The following is a 21527-nucleotide window of genomic DNA, read 5'->3' as shown; positions in this document are numbered from 1 at the left end:
TGTATCATTCTTAGCTAGGGTAATCTCTATTCTTCTCTTTAAAGATTTTCTCAGTTCTTCTCTGGCTTCTTCCAAAGTGTGTAGAGAAAGTTGTATATCAATCACCTGGCTTTTTATGACCTTCCCAAGTTTGTAGACTTCCATTTCCAAATCTTTTCTCCCAGCTGTAAGACTCCTTGTGAGAACTTGGCTCTGATACCAATTGTTGAAATTTACAAGTGGGAAGGTTTACTTTTGAAGGTGGGGTGTGAATCAAAAGTAACTAACTTTAACCTTTTAAAAACTTTTAGCTAAGATCATTCATATGCATCTAACATATCTACTTAACATGAAAAATAAAGACATGCATGAAAATAGATGACACAAGATTTTGGTCACCCAGAAACCCTCCAAAATGAGAAGGTAAAACTGGAGTGGGGATGACACCCACAAATTATCACTGCAACAATATGTAATTTTTTAAGGTTACAAAGTTTGACCACTTCCAATGGTCTGCCCTATGAAAGGCCTGTCCTGTTAAAGACTTTACACCCTGTTAAAAGTGACTTGGTTAAAGGCTTTACATACATTCACTTGGAATGTCACCCTATTAAAGAATTTAGCACCTTGTTTAAAGGCTTACAACATGGTTGTTAGACCAACCTATCATCATAGGATTTTCATTCCTAATACAATGGCTAGAAAGTATTAGAATCTGATGACCTGATGACTTACAATCTTTAATTGTTGATTCCAAATCCTTGTTCTGCACAATCTGATCTGATCCTTCCTGATGTCGATGTTATGTTCTAACCAACTAGATTATGCAATGTTGCTCTTCCTTTTTTAAGTCTTTACACCCTTTGAACTTCGCTAGCATTCTCCCATAAACTCTCACTCATGCACGAATAATGGGGTTTCATCCTCCTTTTAAAGGCTTCAAATACTTAGTGTTAGGTATGAATCTACGATCAATATTCATTCTTCTTTTCCCTCTCAATTCTTTCACTTTTTCTATTGGTTGCATGCTTTCTCCATTTTTCGCATTGGCTACATGATGATTACATAGGGAATATAAAAGATTCGATCTTATCTTTAAGATCCTTTGAGATTCATCCTGAGTTGGCTCAAAAATGATTTACATCTAAGTTTGTGAAGACACAAACTCATATGTTAATTTTGTGTTACTCAACACTTACTAGTTGTTGATGCTTGACACATATAAGAATTCTATCTCACTCGACATCTATAATAACTTTGTCTTGCTTGGCATCAATATTCTACTCGACACCTATAGTGACTTGACATCACTTATCACTCAACACTTGATACTTACTTGACACCTGAAGTTCACTCGACACCTGTTGAATTTTTGGCTCCGCACACACTATATCTTGGCATTTGTATTATACTAGGCATCAACTTAGAAATTAGTTAAGTGTGTTGACACTCAATTGTTAGAACCAATATGAGACCAACAATAATGGGTTGCCCAGACAGTCTCTTTAGGGCTTTAACCTCCATTGCAAGCCACTTCCCAACATACACATAGACAACCTACCCTAAGCTCATAAAAGTATATCTCATAAAATCACAATATTCACTTCAGTCCTATACAAGCAACTAGAAAGCACCAATAAATAACTCACAATGTTCACCTCAGTCTATACAAGCCACTGGAATGCACCAATAGATAGCTGATCTAAAACCTCATAGGTTACACCAAAAAAATCGTAATATTCACCTCAGTCCTATACAAGCAATTAGAAAGCGCCAATAGATGACTGATCAAAAACCTCAAAGTTTACACCAAGAAAATCACAATACATGGGCTTCCAAAAAATAACTTGATCTCATCGCAAAAACACATGAATATACCACATTGGTTGGGAATGAAATAATCAAGACAAAACATCACATAAAAACATCACAAAATAACCACTTCCAAAGCCGTTTGCAAACATGCCTATTGGTCAAACTACTAAGTTTCCCCCAAACCCACCACAAAATAAAACCTGACATCTCGACATGCATTTAAAATAAGTGTAGTTATTTAGTCTTTTTTTTTAATATAAATATAATTTCATAAAATTTGATTTGTGTCAAATTGAAGTTTACATTTCATAATCGTATTACAATTAGATAAAAGTTATCAATCATGCAATATTATCATGTTATTAATTTAAATAATCTTAAACAATGAATAATTTCGTTAATAACATAAATGAATATTATTAGATTAAATCTTAATATCAATTTCATTTCTATAATATTAATTTGATTTCTATTTAAGTTTAATATTAGTATTTACTTTTTCTTTAATTCATAATGCAACTCGAGATAACTCAAATTTGAAATTATAATTATAATTAAACTATTTGCAATTTGTCTTATAATATTTAAATATTTATAACTAGATGAATTTAAAGTTAACTCAACTATAACTCTTCTTAAAATATAGTTATGTCACAAATATATATTTATTAACTTATAACTCCACTTGCATTAATAAATATATAACAAGTTATAACCCACTCAGTGTTTTTTTTAAAGAATTAATATAAAAAACTCACTTATAAGAAAATAAGTACTATTTATTTATTTATTTTTTAAAATAAATAAATAAATAATTTTAAAATATTTATTTTATATTTTACAAAATTAATAATTAATCAAAATTAAAAAAATCTAAAAACTAAATTATAATTTTATAAAATAAAAAATAAACATCCAATTAGTATTTTTGCATGCCTTTGATCTCTCAAATCACGCAACCATAATATACTTAGTTTTTTATATTTTGTATAATTGTTTTCACATGCATGTATAAGTTTAGTTACATGCTTTCCGCTTAATTAATCTTTTATCTTTCCAATAAATTTTGTAATTAAATTATTTTAGATATAAGAAGAATATTTATCTTTATTTAGAAAACTCATGATAATCACATGACAAATTTAAAGTTCAAGCCCTAGCCATTCAATTTGTTATTTTCTTCAATTTTTCTCTAATCGAATTAAAAAGGGTTTTAAACGATCTTCTAAAATTTTCTATAGTTTTCTTCAGTCACATTTTCTTGATCAATAAGTTTTCCTTTTCAAAATCTACAACATAATTCTATAACAAAAAATTAATAAACATTATGCAAGCACCTAGGAAGACATCAAGCAAACAAATCTTTCAATAAAATTCTACAATGGATTTTCAAACCCTACCTCAAATCAACATCTAAAATTTAAGACAAGCTGTGAATGCATGTAAATCCAAACCCTCAACTTTCATTCCAAATTTTGCTCTCCTAAACCCATGTTTGGAGAAATGAGCTCTAATCTCCTAATAAAGAATTTATCTAGGGTTTCAGTTTTACGAACATGCAAAAAAGTTAAAAATAAAAATAAAAATAAATTTAATTCTTTCTTTTTTTCTTTTTAATTAAAATAAAGTTTATTTAAGTTTTTCTCACTTTCTTTTAATAAATAATAAGATGTATTTAGAAAGTATATTTATTAATTTAACAATAATATTATTAAATTAAATAAATATAACTACGCCAAATTTGAACTTTTAATTAAATCTTTAAATTTATTTTCTCGATTTAATTAATTTCTCAATTAATTAAATATAATTAAAATTGAGTTTTCTTTATAAAATTTTCATTAAATAAAATCGTTTAATAATATCTTTATTGATTTAAATTTGATTTAATTATAACTTGAAAATCACAACATACCCACAAACTCAATAAGATAAAACTCAACTAAAAAGACAAAGTATGAGTCGAACTCAAAGATTAAAAATCTCGAATTCATGTTACTTTGACAAATTCAGAAAGGTAAATAAATCAGATATTTGTCATATATTTTAGTACAATTAGCTCAGGTTTAAGATTTGGACTTGAGAGCTATCTTCCCTTTTTTACTATCGAGACATTGCAGTAGGGCACGCTCATCCTGGTAATTCAAGGAAGTTGATGCTCGGTGCGTGCAATCTGCATGAAAGCCGAACATGTACCTATGTATATATCTCTAATTTAAATAGACAATGGCGGAGAGTGATACATTGTGTAGATCTCGACAAGAAGGTGACTACGACTCCCTCTCTCAACCATATCAGAAACGTCAAACTTAAAGTAAAACATACACATGCAAGTATGGGGTAAGTAACCATAAAATCACAAATAAATCATTCATATAATTGTAATCATAAAACAACTGATATCACTATATGAACATACAAAGTATCATTATCGAAAGAATAAACATGAACACAGGAAATAACCAACTATCAAGTAGCTCATCAAATATATAAACTAAGTATGAAATAACATCAATCAAATCAAGTAACCAAGTACCACTAAAACATAACACATCACCATAAAAGTTAGCCTAAAAGAATTCAACAATATACCAAAAAAACAAACTAGGGGTAGTCACTACATCGTAGTCATTATAGTTAACTTCAGGCACCCATAGATCTCAATTACACATTAGATTTGAATTCCTTTTGTGTGTGGCATCAACATGCGACTTTACTTACAAATTAATTTTGAGCTTCTATAATGATGCTCTTTGTAGAATTCATTAAGCAGTAAAAGGTCAAAGAGTGACCATTTCAAAATGTCACCACTTGATCTCTTTTGCCATTACCCATTCACTATGACAACTAAAAAGTTTGTTGAATACTTCTAAACAAATGACTTGACAATGTACACTATTGGTACTAATATACTTGCACAATTGATCTAATGATAAGTGACAATTAACTCATACTACACTTTTATTTTGTTTGAAATGTAACAAGTAGGGAAAGCACCCAATTATTGACAATGGATTGATAAATGTTATGGTTTTTGTCATAGATACTCCTTAATTACTACTTTTAAAAGTGTCCAAAAAATGAAACACATGTACTAATAGCTGATCACACATGTAGTAATTGTTGATCAATTTTTTTTTTTTTGACTTTTTGGGTTGGTGATTGGCCTGTTTGTGCACTATTATTGGGACATTAAATAAATACTATTTAACATTTAGTCATAAGTAGTGACACTTTTGAATCAACAATATTGGTGCATGAACATAGCAGGTGTGTATATATACAACATACATTTTGAAATGATACTTTTGAATCACTTTGCACTCCATAATTCTTTCATAGAAATCCATGAATACTAAAGAAATTGTAATTTTTAAGCACTTAACTATAGAAATACACCGAAAAACATAATTCCTATATAGAAATCCATGAAATCCTGAAAAATCTTAATTTTAAGCACTTCACTCATCTATTTAAATACACCCAAAAAAATTGGAAGTTAGCCCATTGCCTAGTGGATGTCTTCTCCTAGATGTTTGGACACTTTGGAGAAGGAAAATTGGAAAAAGAAAGAAAGCGAGGAGCGTACTTTTGTTTTAATTCATTAGAATCTCTTTGGCTGGCGGAATAGAAATTGTTATTTTGAAATAGAAAATAAGTAGAGTCTCTTTGGCTGCCGAATAGAAATTTGTTATTCTTGAATATAAAATAGGGATACATATTGATACATATTCTTATTTTCTATTTGGTTTAGCCAGAATTTGATGGGAATTTACGGACCCAAAAATTTATGTTTTCTCAAATAAATAAAATTAAAATAGGAATACATATGCCAATTCTAACTATTTAGATGGAATTGCAAATATTCATTTTTGAGCCAAAATTAGAATATGTATTCTATTATATTCCTATTGTCAATTCCGAATAGATGCACCCAAACAGAAAATTTGAAATTTTAGAATTTATTCCTGCTGCCAAACAGGAAACATTTTGCAATGGAAATATCATTGTATACCTAGACATGAAATTTATTCTGCAGAAGCTGTTCGTCCGGATTATTGCAGAGCTTCAGTCGTTTGTGTTAACTATCGCAGAATTCTGACACACTGCAATAAATCGTTGAAGTCGTCTGCTTGCGGGATAACATCGATGGCGCAGTTCTCAACAAAAAAATGCCCATATTTTAAGCAGTATACTCTTCTCCCTTACTTCCCGAATCCCGATGCGAAACATGCCGCCAAATATGGTTTTTCTGCAAAGATAAAAGCGAATGTTCCAGCCCGCGCTACACCTCGTCTGGAAGATTGAACGTACCGTGGTCCTCCTCTTTTACTGTGGCTCGCAAATCTATTACGATAAGAAAAAAACCAGAGAATCCGGAGATATTTCAAAGTTTTTGTATGAAGAAGAATGTACTCCGCATTTACAGAGTAGAAATGTACGGAACAGAGAAAAATAGGTTGGTGTGAACATATCCTTTCACTCTGCAGAACAGAGGAGGTTCAAATACCGATGGTGGACGCCTAATTCCTTCGAGGTGCTGCCCCTGCTCAGTTATTTAGATAGGGCTTTATGGGGCCCTGGATTTTAGGTTAATTCAACTACTACCTGCTCGGGAATTCAGACAAGTGAATTAGGTATTTTACTGTCTTTAGCCTCCGGATTCAAATCCAGCCGTACACCGAAATACCGCGGGTTGCTGATTTGTTCAGAAGGCTTGAACGAGTGCCGTCTGTGTTGGCGTTGACAACTCAGGTTTCCACAGACATTTAAATGCATCTGAAATTAATCCTTTCCCATAGAACAAAAGTTATTTCTGCGTGTAATTTCAGGCAGAAAATGTTCAAATACTCGGCAAAATATGGCAGTCTGTCGCTATGACCGTCTTCTGTAGAAGAGGCGGAAAGCAAGGCTTGAAACTCCACCAGTTCACACTGGAGATACGCTGCTGACAAGACAATAAGGTGAGCCACATTAACTCTAAATTTCTTAAAATATGAATGCTTTTAAAGCTACCGGCATTCGAGCTGCCAAGATGTGGCACGTTGACTCCAGAGCTGTTAAAATATTTGTGTTTAATGCGTTAAAGATATGAACCCGTCTGTGCTGAAGATTTGCGAACAGTTGGACCTGAACCCTAGTCTCGAAAAGTTTTTTTAAAACAAATCTTAGATTACCTGTTCTTAAAAGTCAAGGGTTATGGTTGGCAACGGCTTACCTTGAGAGCGTTGGGTGGTTTACCTGTAACCTTTCATATGTATGTTATTCAGCCCCATCTGTTTTCGCTCCATGTTCGATATCCGTTTCTTGTGGGCTTTGGTGCCGTTTATTCGTTTATTTTATCTTTGTCGTGGATTTTTCTATTCCACGAAATGAATTTTAATCTTTATTCAACGATGTAGTTCGAACTTCTCATCTGATCGCAAAAGTCTGCACGTAATATAGTCGTTTTGTGTATTCTCAGCCCTGGTTCATTCTCCTTGCACATTTCTGTTTCTGATTTGATATAATGTCGAGGGTTCAAACTTTCGAAGGAAGAATGCTGTATATTAACTGTAATGCTGTATCACGAGGATTATGAAGCATTTTGTCTAACTGGAAAGACTTATTTTTAATGCATGATTATATCTGCAACCAAGCTTCTGGATTATTAGTACTAGTAATAACAAGATTTGTGCTTGTAAAATTAGGAAAAAAGATGGAGTCTGGGCTAGAATGCGGAGAGCGGCTTTCACTGGCTTGTGCGGACTGCATGTCGGATACATGCATTGGCCAATCGTGCTCTGGAACGAATCGGATGATGGTCCGGTTCCTGTATCTGGCCATTTTTCTTGTCAACACACTGATTGCGTGGATGGTGCGAGATTTTGGTCAAAATGCTTTCTCTCATCTCCATTGTAAGTTTATTTTATTTCTTCTTTCCTGCTTAAAGCTGCTTCACATGGTAGAGCTGCCGAATGGTGTTTTCTGTCTGATGCATCAATTCCAACCCAGGGTAAATTATAAAGAATAAATCAAGAATAAAGAAGCAACACACTTCTTACAATTTAGTCTTTTGAATGAATGAAGATATTTTAGTAAGGTTTACGAGGTCAGAATTCTGTACCGTTTCTATGCCCTTTTCGATAAAATTTTATCATGAACATGGCAAGACAAATTTGAATTATGAATTTGACGCCTTCTATGCTCCTTGGGAAAGGAGTTTCTATCTTAATATAATGCTTACTTTTATCAAGGGCCAACATACCGCCAAAAATCTATCAAATCGAAAAGAGTGTGACTGATTAAGAAACATTGCTTGAAGTACCATTGACAGTGATGCTACCTGTTGGAAACATCTAAGGGTACCTTTTAAAAAGTGGTCCAGACATTTCATGCTGGGTATCCTTGAACTTTCTATAAGTCAAAATGCACTTTTACTAATTAACATAAAAAATTATGTATAATAGTTTTATGAATTTTAATTTATTAAAAAATACAAACAAATTGGTTATGCAGGTACATTTTGGCTCCTGTACTCAATTAATGAAAATTAATTATTAATCGGCTCCATTAATGAAGATTAATTATCAAGCTGTGACAAACATTTTTAATTTAAATATTACATATAAATGAAAAAACTAATGCTCCTGGAAACTCTTGAATTAGAGTGTAGTTAGCACTTCTAGTTTGACAATGATCGGAAAAATAATATTTACTTTTAGCTAATGATTGATTATAGGTGCTGGTGTTATTCTGCCTACATATATTGACTGGACTACTGTGCTTGTGATTTAGATCTAGGTTATTAAACCTGTCCCATCAACTAAATCCAATTATTCTAATATCAAAAAATATATAAATATAATTTTTTGTATTATAATTATAGTAGATAGATTTTAGTAGGTTTTGTTGAGACTTTTTAAGAAATATTAAAGCTGGTGGTTCATGAATTTAATGGTTAGTATCATATAAGCTGTGGATAGATTATAACTAGTACATATATATATGACACTTAAATGAACATCAATATAATATTCCACTGTAAAAGTCTTTCGACTTAAAGAAAAAATAAAAAATAAATAAATAAACAATTATTTTCATTCAATTTATTTGTCATTATTTTCTTTCTATTTGTTATAATTAGAATAAGCTTGTTAGAATAAGCTAAAATTTTAAAATTTCAGACAATTACCATTACTAAAAAAAAATCTAATTGAATAAAACTATTTCTATCCCTCCCCCAGTTTCACCCATCCAAATCTATAACCCTAAAATATAGGAACTGCTAATTTATTCAGATTTATGAAACCATGATACTAAAGCCCCCATGATAACCCAGTCTATATATTCTTGAGATTGCCTACTAATTGCTGCATACAGAGTATCTGCGAGAAACCCGTTTGTAGACCCACAGTGTGTACCGAGTGAATGCGTTGTATGAAGCTGAACGTCCGTTCAACCTTCGAAATCCCGATTAAAAGAACAGAAATATAAAACCTTTTTATTGTGGTTAAATAAATATCCTTAAATTAGGTATAGGGTCTAAGCTTGCAGTGGCTTGTTTGTCGGTCCCTTGCATGAAATCAGAAAAATTCAATATCTTGACAAATAGATCATTTAAGCCTGGCGTGCTTAAAACAGATTCACAGAGTAGTCCATCTGTAAAGACCTGCGGATCTGTCAGTTTTGTCCTATGAGAGGAAGCAATAAATAATATAGGATTCGATTCCGTGATAACTTAATAGTTGACATAATCGCAAAGAAAACGACAAATTTTTATTGCAAAATAGTTCTTAAAATTGTTCTTTCCTGTGTAAGGGTTTTGGGGATCTCCGTGAATATCTTCCATTAAATATTTTCTACGAAATGAGCGAATATATTTAAAATAAATTCAGCTGGCAGGTGGCAAATACAATTCTTGCTAGCTCCTGAAATGTGTGTTGCAAATTCATTGCGGCAAACCGGCCTTATATGTTGGAATTTTCTTGCTAAAATGTGGGGTTTCATAATTACGCAGAAGGCTCGGCATGTTGTATGGATTCTAAACGTCAATCGAAATTAACCTGGAATTAATGAAAGATGTTGAAAGTAAACAAATTGTTGTTATCGACCACAAACACGGGAAACGATCTTTCAAAAATGTTATGGACAATAAGTGCACAATCTGGATATTAATTTGTCCCGAGTGAAAATTACAAAGCATTGAAGCCTCTATAATAACGAGAACCCATTCATGAATCCATTCATGGGCAAATAACTGTCTATTAATTCATCGACTCAAAGCAAAAACTTTTAAGGCTTTTTTATTTTCAAGGGTTGTCTCATTAAGGAGAAGTTTATTTTATCAATTTATTATAATACAATAAACATTATGAACTATGAGATTTTTGTCATGTTCCCATTTTGGAGGCAATTTGATTTAATTAATTTAATTAATTAGGTTGTCCAAAATAATGAATATTTTATGAGGATGACTAATTAATTATTTTAATTAAATAAATAAGTGGTATTCAGTTAATTATTTATAAAGTTATCAAATAAATAAATATTAAAAAGTAACTTTATATTTAATTAATTTAATAAAGTGACTTGAATTATAAAATATTTTATAAAGTCACTTAATAGATAAAATAAAATAATGTTTTAGAAGCTTCTGGAGAAAGTGGAGGAAAAAGAATAAATAGGCACCCCGGGCTTCATTCTAATCATCCAGATTTGTTGTTGTTGATGTTGATGTTTGTTGATGTGCATTGTGGAGCCTAGGGTTTCTGCAATAGTCACAACTGGCCATTGAGAACGAAAACTCTCAATTGGTACGCAATTTTGAGGGTGTGAAATATCACTTGAATTATTGCAGCTGGGAGGAAGATACTTCAGTCTTCTATTTGTGCTACATTGAGAAAAAAAATTTGTGGCCATTGAGAATGAAAACTCTCACTTGGTACGCGATTTTGAGGGTGTGAAATATCACTTGAATTATTGCCGCTGGGAGGAAGATACTTCAGTCTTCTATTTGTGCTACTTTGAGAAAAAATATTTCAGTTCGAAAAAGCAGGCCGAAAAAGAAGTTCGAAAAAGCAGGCCGAAAAAGCAGTTCGGAAAAGCAAGCCGAACAAGCAGGCCAAAAAAGCAGGCCGAAAAAGCAGTTCGAAAAAAGCAGGCCGAAAAAGCAGTCCGAAAAAAGCAGGCTGAAAAAGCAGAACCGAAAAAGCAGAACCGAAAAAGCAGGCCAAAAAAGCAGGTCCGGAAAAGCAATCCAAAAAAAAAAGCAATCCGAAAAAGCAAATTTCAAAACAGCAAAGAAAATTATTACAGCTATCTACAATCAGGGGCGGCAGCTAGAGAGGCACGACTTGGGCACTTGAGGAGGTTATTTTCTGTTCAGTGGTATTGCAATACATCTATTCTCTAAGGCGACTTCATATGCCAGGTTTGATGTGTATTTTCATAGTTGCCTTTCACTATAGAGTGCTGTTGTAATTGTCATTTCGTATCAAACCTATCATTCATTAATAGATATATCATTCATTTTTACATTCCTCACAATGGTATCAGCAATCCATGGCTTTAGTTGTATTTAACCATGCATGTGATTAGCGTACTGCTGTAGGGGAGTATTGAAGTTAAATATTTAGTGTTGCATTAGTTTTCATTGGCAGCTGTAGGTGCATATTACTTTACCAGCAATCATCATATTTTGATATCTTTGTAAATGCCAAGAGTCTTGGCTAACTTAGTATGAATATTGTATTGGATACTCATTCTCAATTAAGGAGATACAATTGCTGGTCATTAATAGTTGTCTTTGAGCGTTAATATATCATTTTTATCAGCTAGTTAGCTTGCATACCAACTGTTTGTTAAAATACCAGTTGGCTGTAGGTGATCATTTTCATGATTAGAACTCATATATTCATTCACTATTGCCAAAATTAGTTGCATATTTATGTTAGGTCATTGTTTAGACAATTTGGAGTCTTTTGCAAGCATTCTCTTTGAGGCAAATCCAAACAAGAATCACTGCAGCAATCTGAAAAGTTATATTAGTCAGAGGACCCTTGCTTGCAAAGTGTTTGATGAAATGTCAAACAATTGAAGTACAAAGATTTTTGGTGTTGGAAGAAGTTATAACCTATTGGGGTTATTACAATTTTACAAATTTTCTTGGATCTAAAAGGGAAATAATAAAGAGATTTGGAGCATATCTCTACAAACTTGGTTTTCTGTCATCGATGGTGGTCAATTTGTGCTTGTAATCTTGACCCAATCATGTTAGATTTTCAATCATTCAAGTGATCATCTACACCGTACATGCAACGGTAAATCTGGCGAAATGATATGTTATTCAATCATTGTGAGCTTGTTTCACTGATCATTCCGAACTCATAATAATTGACTAACATCCACCTAAGATTAGTAACATGCAGCAAATGGGTTTTTGAAACTGAATGACACTTTATCTTTGAACGTGCTGCTCACCAGCATACTTGTGGTCAATATGAGAATAACTTTAAAGAGGATTGTCCAAACCAACTTTCAAGGAAGCAAGGCATCACAAAACTACTGGGTTCTTGATATAGATTCATAACTGAAGAGTTCACACTGAGAAGAACGTAAAGATGGCTTAGAATGTAATTCTTAATCCCTCTGACTGCTGGTCTCATCTGCAAGCATCTATCAATCTGTACCAATCGCCATGACCAGTGGATCGCCTATAACTCTCCCTAGTAATTGTTGGGTAGAGAAGATAACATGTACTTCACCTATCCATAACATGTACTTCACCTTTGCTCCTTATCAATGCCCAATCATTAAAAACCTTAACAGAAAAACACAAATGTTGGAATGCCAAAAATTGAAGTGTATGTGTGGAAACTCTCTCAAGTAGTGTACCCAATCTCTGGACAAGAAGCTAACTGGAAATGATATAATCTTCCATCGTGTGATTGGTCTTCTTAGCAAGTCCCTACTGCCCTTTGCTTGCCCACCTTCCCCCAATTGCTTTTTAAAATGCTTATTTACTTCTATATTGTGTGTGGGATTCATCTTTGACAAAACTAGTTCCCATTTTTTTGTTAAGGAGAAATATAACACCCAAATGTCTTCTATTTTAATTTCATTCTAGAGGTACATGATTTAGCATAATCTCTTGTTTTCCTCACATAAAAACACTTTATTGGCTTCTTGTTCCTCTGCTATTGAGGAGCCCTTTCATCATCAGTACTATAGATATTATCCCTAAAAGTAATAGTTCTACATTTCAATAATTTCTGTCATTTAATCTTTCTTCTCCATTCTTACTCGCTATATGGTCATGATTTGACTTTTGAGCCTCTTGTTAGTAGATTGTGTTTCTTGAAAGCTGTTTAATCTATCTGTAAGATCATCAGGATAAGCATGATGATAAACTTGTTGTATTTTGGCAATTTATGTTTTTGAAGTTTTGTGTTGTAGGGCTACAACAAAAGCTCCTTTAGTTTTTTAAGAATTCTTTTTCTTAGTGAACTTTAGCTCATGTTGAATAAGAAGTTCAAATTAATGTTTAAAGTTGCCCCTCTTAGATTATCTATGAGTAGGAACATTTCCAACAAATTTGGGTAATTTGAATTGGGACAATAAGGTGTTAGCATGAATGCTGATGGTATTCCTTTGGGGGAGTATCTTAAACATTGGAGAGATGATTAATATGATTGACATGTTGCATTCATGATTGTGTTTGTCATTGATGTCAACATAGTATTGTGTGTGTGAAGATTGACAGAGTGACAGACAGAGAACGAGGTCATACGGATTGTTTATTGGTGATGAGGTCATGCATAGTTGAGGATATGTTCTACATTGTGTCCTGATGAAGTGGATAAGTATGCATATAGAGAATCAAAGCCATGCGAAAATTATTCAAAAATTATAGAGGATAGTGTGAAGACAAAGTACCTGATAAGTGGTTTCTAATGTTTGGATTGTATCTCTTAACAGGGATAGAATCGTGATGAACGAAGTTAGACAGTGACAATAGTATGATGTCAGCGAGTGCGCAAGGTCAGAGGTTGCACGTGTAAGAAGTTGTAAAGGTTGCGAGTCGACAATGTTGTGTAATTGTACAATGATTGTAATATCTTAGTGAGGTCCTACTATAATTAATCAGGGAAGCCTCAAGGCCAACTCAAGGAATTATTTTGAGGATATGGTATAAAGGAAGGCTATTTTCCTTGTGGTGAAGAGTGATTTGTGTGTGAAGTGTGAATTGTACAACTGATATGCGAAGTTGATAAATGCGTGTAAGCGATCCAAGGGATTAGTGGATGCGAGTTGAAAGATTTGGTATTGACATCTGAAAGAGGATTGGTCCAGTCAAGAGGACAAATGAGTTCAAGATTATTCATTTCTATTATTCTGCAAGGAATAATATAGAGATTAGTTGGATAGTGAGTTCTGTGGTTTTGCCCTAGAAGTTGTTTGGACAGTGGGTCCTTCTGCCTTCTACAACTCCTAATAGGGTTGGAATCTCCTAACATGGATTCAAAGTCTCTTAACAGAGACTGATATGTACTAAATGTATTTCATTGGCTCTTAGCAGAGTCCATCCTCTTACTAAATGTTTTAATAGTTGGATAATTGATTCATGCCCACCCACCGCCTCTCCCCCTCCCCTCCACCCCTTCTCAGTTATCTTGATGGACTTTATTTTCTAACATAAGGATCATTTTAGGGATTCCCACTAGTTGGACAATATGATTGCTTCAACCTAGACACAATGTTTGTAACATTTTTTTCATTGCCTATCTTTATGTTTAGAAGTTGCAAAAATAATTCCATTTATAATGGATTCTTTATCATAAAGATGAAGCACTATTTTCCATTTTTTCCTAGTTTTTGTTTTCAATGTTTCAATGTGTATTACAAATTGGGCCAAACATGTAGATTTTATGAAGTCCAAAACTTGTCTATCCTTTTCTTAGAACTCTACTAATTTCATAGCATCAAAAGATGGTGTCTTAACCATTCTTCAAAGATCATACATATTGGAGTGCATATTCTTTATAATTTTTCATAGTTATTTGTATCAGAATTTAAACTTTCATTTCCATCACAAAAGATATGACAAAAAAACTCCTATATGAGTCCCTTTTTATTTTTGAAGAAAACTATAAATAAAGTAAGCAAAGATGAATCTATCAAATGTTTTGCCAATCATCATCATTTTTCTAGAATCAAAAAGCGCCATTTGTTGAGAACAAAACAAATGATGAGGTTACCTGTTGATTTTCAGCCCCTATGCTTTTAAAATTTTATAAAGATCACAAATCTACCAAAAATAAAACATGCTGCACGTATAGAGGGCATAAATCCAGATAAGTTTGATTTATAACCTCTATGCCTCTCTTGCTAACATAGTTGGTACTTGCGATCATTGTGACAAGGGAAAGTAGAGAGCCAAGGAAGAGAGAAGATTAGGGCAAGTTGTTGGTCTGTTATTATAATGTCCCCTCTTTAGTTCGACATGACATTGATCATGGATTTTGCCTATTCCAGACTCTCGTAGGCAAATGGTGTGGAGAGAGAGTCAATTCTGCGGATCAGATGGTCATATCTTGCTCTTGAAGAAGTGTTAAGAGGTTATATTTTATTATTATGTATTATTGGGGCCTACATGTTACTCTTTAGTTCGACATGACATTGATCATGGATTTTGCCTATTCCAGACTCTCGTAGGCAAATGGTGTGGAGAGAGAGTCAATTCTGCGGATCAGATGGTCATATCTTGCTCTTGAAGAAGTGTTAAGAGGTTATATTTTATTATTATGTATTATTGGGGCCTACATGTTATAATTTTAAGTTGAGTTGCACTTTTTATTTTATAAAATTACTTTATTATAAAAAGTGCATTATAATGAGATTTTATAAAGGATGTTTCTAGAAGTTCTAGCAACTTCTTAGAAAAGTGAATAAATAGAGGGCTGGGCCTCTCATTTTGGACATGCTTGGATTTGAGATTTCTTCTACTTCTTCCATTGTGGAGCAAATTTGTAGTCTCTTGGGTCTGCAAATTATTTGATCTTTGGGAACGAATCACTCCCTTGGATTGGCGACTTTGAGGGTGTGAAATATCACCTGAATTGTTGCATTTGAGGAGTTGGTAATCCAGCCATCTCATTTGGACTTCATTGAGATTCAGTTATAAGGGTTTACTTTGGTTAGAATAAGGGTTTCAGTTGTGCCCTAGCATTTGTGGATTGATTAACAGGGTTTGTAGACACAGTTGTGCATTATTTTCAGACTGCCAGTCCAGGGTTTGGACCCACGTTTTTGCTCATAACTCCTAATTGGCTTGACAGATGAATTTCATATTTTAGGGAGTTATTCAGCAACCCTAGGCGCCCAGATTTATTGCTTTTGGAGTGACAAAAAACGCTGCAATATTTTTATCGAGCAGCCATACCAGGCCGTACCTGTACGGCCCTGTCAGTTAGGCAGCAGCAGCAATTTTGTGAGTTGGTTTGGGGCAGATTGTGAGGTTTTCGTGTGGCACTAATTCAGCATTCATATCCGGCAAAATTGGAGCTATTTCAGGTGCACAAACTGAAGTTTTGATTGCCAAAATATTGCATGTTCTGGATTAGAACAGTCAGCACTGTCATTGCATAAATAGTTATTTCCAGTCATTAATAACTGTTGTAAAAGTTTCGTCATTTGCATTCCAAATCTGAACTGGGTTATTGTTCATGTCATAACATTGCATTGTCAAGAGCTTGATGTGTTAGAAGTGCATAGTTGTGACAGTCTCTCATTGTAATCAGTTCTATTTGCTGTCATAAAATCAGAATTGCATTGGACTTCATATTTGAATTTCATATTGTCATCTATCTCTTAGATTGGTAGTGTTATAATCTGGAATTGTTGTTCATACATTATTGGCATCATATATTGAGGTTTTGTTGTACAACAATTAGTAATATTGCAGCCTTATTCGGTTACATGCCAACTGTTTGACAAAATTCCTAAGTCCAGTTTGAGGGTTTTAGTGGCCTTTATAGTAAGGGTCATTACAGTTATCCAAGGAAGAGCTATGCTAAGGGCAAGTCATTGGGTTTTGTAAGCATTGGTAGATGCCATGTAAAGTTATAACAAAGCAAGTAGTATAAAAGGTTTTGGGTTAGAAGGAAGATAAATATGGACATAATTGATGCGACAAAAAAGTATGCAATGGGTTTTGGAATTGAAACTATAAATGATGTATTGTAAGTGTCAACACCCAAACATACATGTTAATAATCTTGGCAATGAAGGATGATTGATAATGAACATCAGACATAGACAAAGGTTTATATTTTTTGCTTAATGGGAGCTAAGTAAAATAACCTAATTATTCAAGGATGCATTTGGAAAGCCTCATTGAACACTAGGTGAGCATGGAGGATTATCACATTTGACTATAAGAGGGCATACCACAGCCTATGAAATTAAGAGCAAAGATGGGGTGAATAAAATATTGGTCTAAAAGAATCAACAATTAAAGATGGGGTTTGTAAAGGTAAATTGGCTCAAGAGTTGCTTTGTGTTGGAGAAATAGCTCCGTTCAGAGAAATTGGATGACAATATAATCTATCTTGATCTGCACATAGCATCCATGTATACACACTAGTATACTTAGCCTATATTAATACATACACGTATATATTAGAATACAGATCATTACATTGTCATCCTCTAAATCTGCAACTCTGAATCCAAGTACATCATTGATCTGTTCATACAGATCTTTTCCTTGAGATTTTATGTTCATATATTGATCGAGCCATGATCATGATCGGCCTTATATATATATATATATATATATAATCAGATCGAAGTCTGAAATGATCCTTGCTAAAAGACTACTAACAACTACCAATGCTGAAGTAAGAATTTTGTCAAACACTTGGCATGCAATCTGATCTATAGTGCTGAAGAATGAAACTGAATATGTACTATGGAAATTCTGTCAAACACTTGGCAAGCAACTGATATGTACTGTTAAGGTTTAATTCCATACTCAAGAAATTGTTGTGCAACAAATCCACAGTAAACTGATGTAATAACAGTACCAATATATTCAAGTGTTCAATACAATTGCTAATTATAACTTCCAGATTCTGACAACTTTCAGACTTGCAATTGTTTGGCACTAAAAACTACTATAAGTATGCAATGCAAATAGACCTTATGGTTTGAATTGAACATTAATGTTTGTCACATATGATAGACTCAGATTTGAAATATGCAATGTAGATAATGACTGATTTCTATAACTGTTACAGCAATGACTGACAAATTCAAACCCTTATTACAAACTTTGACAATAATCTAGCAAATACAATAGAATTAGAAGAACTTGGAATTGCAATACAAGCACTGTAGACAAAAACCGAACTGTATGTTGCACCTAAGAAAGCTGTCCGTACCCTGCTGCTGTGCCAGGAGTCACTGTAACAACAGGGGCGATTTTTTATATTAATTTTTGTCTCCAAAAACCTGTGCCGAATCTAGTATGAATTGAAGCGCCTAGGTTCAGGGAGGACAATGCAGTTGGTAGCATGAAGTTTGGACCAGGTATGAGGGATTTATTACCATAAATGTGCTTCCAGCTGCCCTTCGAAATTTCCCAGTTCTGCAACAATTTGTGTTGATGACAATTTAATTCACTCTTGCAAACCCTCCAATGATAAATGATGCAAAACCCTCACCACAAGACTCAAAAAATTGTCAACAAGTCTGAATACTCAATGAAGCCCAAAATGAAATGGCTGAGTACCACTTCCAATGTGCAACCCTTCAGAAGGTCTTTCACTTCCTCAGTTATGCAATCTCTTGAGAGGTATCGTTCTCAAGGATTATGCCGAATATTTGCAGACTATCAAGCTCCACAAATGCTCATAGAAGATGTAGTTGAGTTATCAAATTCCCCCCCTGTCTCCAAATGGGAGGCCAAGCCCTCTATTTATTTTCTTTCATAAGAAGTTACTGAGAACTTCTAGAAGCATCCTTTTCTAAGAAGTTACTAAGAACTTCTAGAAACATCCATTATAAAATCCCTTTATAATGCACTTTTTATAATAAATAACTTTATAAAATAAAGTGCAACATGTAGGCCTCGTATAGAAAAAATGATAAAATATAAATAAAATAATATCTTCAAGAGCATAATGAGCCATCCAATCACCAAATAAATGCCAAAATGACTCTCTCATCAATCCCATCTGCCTACGAGAGTCTATAATAGGCAAATCCACGAGCAATGCCAGTCGTACTAAAGAGGGGACATTACAAAGTCTGATTAATTCCTATTGGAGATTGGCGACTTTGTGTAGAGGTTTGATTAAGTTCAAACTAATATTAATAAACACTGATTGGTAATCAGTTCATTAGAATAACAAATCGCTGTTAGAGAAGAGACATGTCTTCAGTGGACATGTCTCCACTTTGTGGAGACACATCCACTCAAGACATACTCTTTCCAAATCCATATATATGCTTATACGCGGCCAGGGAACAAAACATCGAGATTTATTAATGCTCTGCCTTATTTGGAGTTCTGAAATCATACTTTAATGTTCAGTATTTCTTAATATTGAATCTGCTTCTTATGCATTTGGAATAGGTCAAGTCTAACACTTTCAGATTGGAATCTGCAAACAAAAGATATGAGAGATTAGCAACCATAGAATGCTGAATCTAAAAGACATCCATTACGCTAATTTGATTCATAAATATAATCTGCATTTACATGGTATCACAGTCTTGATAAGGAAGATCTGATTAAATTTGAGATATCAGATTACACTTTCTTGATATTGCAGTCACATCTCATTCTCAATAATGTCAAGCATGATCATATTTGAGGATCATCTTGAAGGTGCAAACAACTCCACATCATGGAAGCTAAGAGTCATGATGATACTAAAAGAGAATAAGTTAGACTCGTTTGTGAAAGATAAGAAGACGCAACTTGAGAATGAACTAGAGAAATCATAGGATTGAGAATAATGAAAAAGCCATGAAACTAATAGTAGATGTAGTTAGGGATCATATAGTACCTATATTGGCAAAACAAAAGACTGCGTACCTTATGTTCAAATCCCTTGAAAGCACATTTGAAATAAATAACATTGGTAGAGCACTTGCACTAAAAGAGGCAAATTAATCACATAAGCATGAGCAAAGGAGAATCTATCAATGCATACTGCATGAGAATCACTGAACTAAGGGATCAATTGTCAATAGTTGGGTATGGAATTGATAGCAAAGAGTTAACACTAGTAGCTTCAAGGTGGCCTACCAAATTTTTGGAAGTCATTTGTCCAAGGAATAAGTACAAGATCAAAACTCCCAAAATTTGATTAGTTAAGATCTGACTGTTTACAAGAAGGAACAAGATAGATGACAAAAGGAAACAAACATAAACCTATGGACACTATGCAATCAAGTGCCTAGATAGAACAAAGAAAGAAAACCATTAAATCTTATCTTTTGCAAAAATATTCCTCTACTTTATCTTTTGTAGTGTGTAACATGCTATTTTCCCATCACTAATTAAACAAATAAAAGAAAATATAAGATACATTTGTATTCATAATCACATGAGTGAAAGACAATTACAACTATTACTTTACATATTTTCTTGAAGGGGTTTAGGAACTTAACGGTAACATGCTAGATCTACATATCCCAATTTATTGATTTAACTGAAGAAAAATAATATTTCTTTTTCGAGTCGCATGAATGACAACTATACCTACCATCTAATAAGCATATCTCTTGCATATAGTTATATTACATATTCAATTGAAAGATCAACCAATTTAATTGATTTCCTGATACATTGAAAGGAATAATTGATTTAATTACATTGCATCAATTGGAAATGTGGAAACATAAAGTAAGGTACCTAATTTGTATGCAAATTATGTCCTTCTGTTGTGCAAGCCTTTGCATCTAGAAGAGAGGAGAAGCATTGCCATGGGCTTAACCTCCCAATCGTGGACCCTTGAGTATCCCCACACAATCTCAATTGAGAAAGGTCCTCTGTACCCTAGGATTAGGCTTGGGACATCACTGTCCTGCCATTGAGCATCGTGGTGTTAGAGCGTTGACTAGTCAGTCAACTAGGTTATGGATACCTTCCATCAACCTATCTACCAACTGCTAGCACTCTGAGCTCTAGTAATCACAGCAGTAAGCATGCCACTAACCTACCTCGGCCAAGGATTTTTGTGGGCACTGTGTACCCAATCACCCATTGCTCGACTTGATAAACGAGATCTAAACTTTGGACTACCACGAGCTGACTTAGTAATTTGATTTGCTTACATTCTTTACTTTTATTAGGTATCGATTTCATTCTCTTTGTCTTGCAGAAGTAGGTCGTTACACATTGATTATCATTTCACTCCCTTCATCTCAACCTTATTGGTCATCCTTGATGAATTCATGGGGGTGATTGTTCTTGCACTGCATATAATCACATGCATTTATATTCAGCCCAACTTGGCTTATGGCTTAGTAAAAGATATATATTGCTTTTTAAAAATTACTTATTGCCTCTTCCTGAGAGTGTTGTTGCTTATCTTAGAGGCATATGAGAGATGCCACTATATAAATGTGCACGGAAAGAATTCTTTTTCAAACAAATTCTGATAAAGATCACCAAAGAAAATGTTCCTTAATTCTTTTTTTTTGAATTCAGCCACTCATTAATAAGAAAATAGATTCAA

The 21527-nt window shown here is 33.6% G+C and overlaps 1 protein-coding gene across 5 annotated transcripts in view; it reads left to right on the top strand.

Annotated features, from left to right (window-relative positions):
- Window positions 1-5724: 5724 nt before the first annotated feature.
- LOC149575664 (uncharacterized) overlaps window positions 5725-21527 on the top strand; it is a 68877-nt gene continuing 53074 nt past the window's right edge. Inside the window, exons 1-3 of one of the 5 annotated variants that reach the window (XM_089815428.1) lie at window positions 5870-6549; window positions 6663-6758; window positions 7485-7691. In XM_089815428.1, coding sequence (XP_089671554.1) covers window positions 7493-7691 — 199 coding nt within the window. In that variant the 5' untranslated portion in view covers window positions 5870-6549; window positions 6663-6758; window positions 7485-7492. Of the gene's footprint in view, window positions 6759-7238; window positions 7350-7375; window positions 7692-21527 lie in introns of those variants that run through there. The other 4 variants (XM_089815426.1, XM_089815427.1, XM_089815425.1 and 1 more) reach the window with 4 other exon arrangements.

The sequence above is a fragment of the Cupressus sempervirens genome, chromosome 2 (genome assembly GCF_028749045.1).
Source record: "Cupressus sempervirens isolate cs-2001-9-10 chromosome 2, ASM2874904v1, whole genome shotgun sequence".
Taxonomy (NCBI): domain Eukaryota; kingdom Viridiplantae; phylum Streptophyta; class Pinopsida; order Cupressales; family Cupressaceae; genus Cupressus; species Cupressus sempervirens.
Note: the sequence above shows the minus strand (reverse complement) of the source record. Positions and strands in the feature narration are given on the sequence as shown.